Here is a 3,286-nt window from a genome sequence, read left to right as displayed (position 1 = left end):
TGACTGTCATGGCCTCAGATTTCCCTGAACACTGGTTAATATTCGCTGGGTCCAAATGCACTGTAGTAAAAGGTATAACATCATCATGCCTTGTTCACGAGACATGTTTGCCTAACAAAACCAATTATATAGATGGCATTCCAAAAAAGGATGGCAAATTACCTTTGGGATGTGCTGGCAGTGAAGTTCCGCTCAGAAAAAGTGTAGTTGCTAGAAAATGTAATAATTTAAACATAAATATAGCAGTGCATACAATACATTACCATTATTACCTTTTTTTTTTTTAAATTACACACCCATTATGGCCTTTCCAGATGAATCCAGTGTGATGTCTGCTGATGAGATTTTCTCAATGTCAGCCAGGGTCTTCTCATTCAACATGGTGTTGTGATGATGAATGATAGAGCGCATGAGAAAAATATGGCTCCCCGGAGACATCATATTTAGAAAATAGTTATTCCTCCTCATCTTGGAGCCATGCAGTTCTGGTACCAGGGCAATTTTCCTCAAGCAGTCTATTGCTTCTCTGGTGTTGGCCTCGTGGAAAGTGTCATACAGAGCATAGTGTTCAGCCGAGCCTGTAGAGGGGTGTGCGTTGCTGTCTGCATGCACCTTTTTAACCTTCAGCCATGGCAGGTTTACTTTCAGATCACCTTTCTGTGCAGACTGGTTTCTGGCGTGGCTTCAGCGAGTCTGCCTTCATTTGGCATAAAGGGGATTTTTACTGGCTCACGCAGGTTTGTTTGTGTGGCCAGACCTCTTGCAAAATCATATATGACTACATTAGGAAAGTGCTTAAATGATAGCAACATATCACAGTAGTCCCGTGGACTTTCTGCCCTCACATTGAACTTGATAGAATTAATGATTCCACAGGGGCACATTATCACTGCCCAGCCACCTTAACACGAAACAAAGAAAGAAAAAAATATGAGATGGAAAACGTGTTAAAATAATGTTTCACTTTGATAGTGTTAAAGATGTGTTTTATTAAATAAATGTAATTGTCAACAAAAATCTCAGATTTGTATTTTTGTGTATTGATAAGCTTACCAGATGCACCCCATACTTTTTGAAAGACCTTGTCAAAAGCACTGCGGCTTTTCATCTGTTCTTTCAACCTGATGACAAGATCCATTTTGGAACCCGTTGACTCAAGGCCACACTGTTTGGCCAGGTTTCGCACCGCGTCAACCTGTGAAAACATGGGCAAATATTTGAACAGCCAAATAAACTTTAATGCAAAGATTCTAGCATAAATTACATTCAAAGTATTGCTTATACTCATGCGTTTTTTGTTCTGCACAAATATGCACGTAATAAAAGTGACCATTTCAGGGTAAAATCTAGAAACTGATCTGGTAACGCTTTGGATTACAGCCTGCACACCCCTTAGTTATAGAATACGTACCTGGTAGTTACCACAGCATAAACTATTCCTAATACCTCCCAAAGTTCCAGATTATTGCTCAGGTTGTACATACACTGTAATGATAGGCAACTGGTTGTAAAAAAAAAAAAGACTAGAGTACAAGTAAATTCCTGAATTGTTATCCCTTTATTCCATAACTTTACATATTGTTCCCCTGTACCTACATATACGTATTGGTATGCACTGTACAGGTACACCATTACTACAAAACATTACACCCTCACTCCGGAGTAATTACGCTGTACATTGTGGGCTGTAATCCAAAGCATCACCGCTAATCTCACCTTCAAGTTCATTATTTCGTTGATCAATCTGTCCTCGGATATATCCATCTCGGCCTGGTCTGCAGGGTTTGCCTGCTTGCTGCCTGTACCCTTCTGGTATTCTGTGTTTAATAACATGTTGCTTGCCCTGGTGTGTGGTCCAATCCAAGGTGCCCATTTGTGGTAGGATGGCGATATCACGCATGGATTAGCAGCATTACCTAGAGAAGGAACAACCAGACAAATAACACATGGACTTCTTAGCTTTGCTAATGTAAGAAATATCAGTGTATGCAGTTGGAGACATCTGGCACAGAGCACACAGTTTACACAAAAGAATTCATATTTGTGGGATGACAGGGCTTCAAAATGAAGAATCAAATCAGGATCTGGATATTTTTGATTGTTTTTAGTCTGCAGAGCCTCCACCACTCTTGCCACAGCTGTATGGTTCTAGAAATGGATGTGAATATAAAGCGGATATCACTTATATATCAGATAGATAAAGTGGGTTGAGAAAATATTTAGACCCATTCAATTGATGTTGCAGCCTTCAATTTTAACCTCACCAATCCACACCCCATTACCCTAAATGCAAATTAATTAAAATGGAAAAACAGAAACATCACATTGTATAGAGTAATCAGACCCTTTGCTATGACATTTTTTCTTTATCATCTTTGAGATGACTATACGCCTTGATTGTATCTATTGGAAAGGAACAAAGGTTAACAATGTTTTTTTTTGTTTGTTTGTTTTTTTTTACCTGTATGGAGTTCCTCAGAAAGAGACAGAAATGATGTGTCAAAATGATATGATCATTGAAGTTATGTAGCCCCTTTGCCCACTCCTGGTAGTGGTAAAATGTGCCACATGCAGCACATTTTTTACAGTATGTTGTTACACCTTAAAAAAGCCAAGGGATGTCCAAAGTCTTGTAAATGTTTCAACAATTAAAGAATGACTGATTATATTTATTTTGCATGAAACAGCAATTACAATTGATATTATGTACTGCAACCTACCCTCCACAACTTCAGCGATTGTGACAATCTTCGCTTTGTTCGATATGACAATCGGATCTGAAAGAGGAACTTTGCCTGGACACTTCTATGCAATAGAAGGCAATGCTTCTCGCATGAGACCAAGTTCCTAGGCATATCTGATGACAACAATGTCAAGTCTCTTGGGAGATTTGTTGGCAGGGCCTTGTGTGAAATAAGGTACTCCACCATTTCCACAAGTGCTCCCCCCTCTGGGGGATACAGGGAAATGTTCCCTGCTTGTGTGTCAAATGCAGGATCTGTCTCAACTGAAAATGTCTCAGGGGGGTCTTCATGACAGCTTTCCGGATTTGTGGTTTAAGAAGGAAGCTGGCTGCTGATGCAGATGGTGCACCACTGAGCTTTGAAGTAAATCTCAGGCAAGAACAAAGACAGTACTTTTTTTCTGTGTTTGAGCCACACATCTCCTCGTACTGTAGATTTGGAAGGCTCATGGTCCACTACAATGGTGTCAAAAATACCTGGCATTGCCCTTGCACAAAGGCTCGAAAACTTGCCCACACAAAGCCATAGCTAGGTGGCACCTG

At 40.1% G+C, this 3,286-nt stretch overlaps 1 protein-coding gene across 1 annotated transcript in view; it reads right to left on the bottom strand.

The window, feature by feature from the left end:
• Positions 1-288: 288 nt before the first annotated feature.
• LOC109141299 (uncharacterized) overlaps positions 289-3,286 on the bottom strand; it is an 11,134-nt gene continuing 8,136 nt past the window's right edge. The window contains 4 exon segments of the mRNA XM_027282998.1: positions 289-671; positions 674-901; positions 1,054-1,195; positions 1,717-1,916. Coding sequence (XP_027138799.1) covers positions 289-671; positions 674-901; positions 1,054-1,195; positions 1,717-1,916 — 953 coding nt within the window.

Source organism: Larimichthys crocea, chromosome X, assembly GCF_000972845.2.
Source record: "Larimichthys crocea isolate SSNF chromosome X, L_crocea_2.0, whole genome shotgun sequence".
Taxonomy (NCBI): domain Eukaryota; kingdom Metazoa; phylum Chordata; class Actinopteri; family Sciaenidae; genus Larimichthys; species Larimichthys crocea.
The sequence above is the reverse complement of the archived record's forward strand: the minus strand, read 5'-3'. Positions and strand labels throughout refer to the sequence as shown.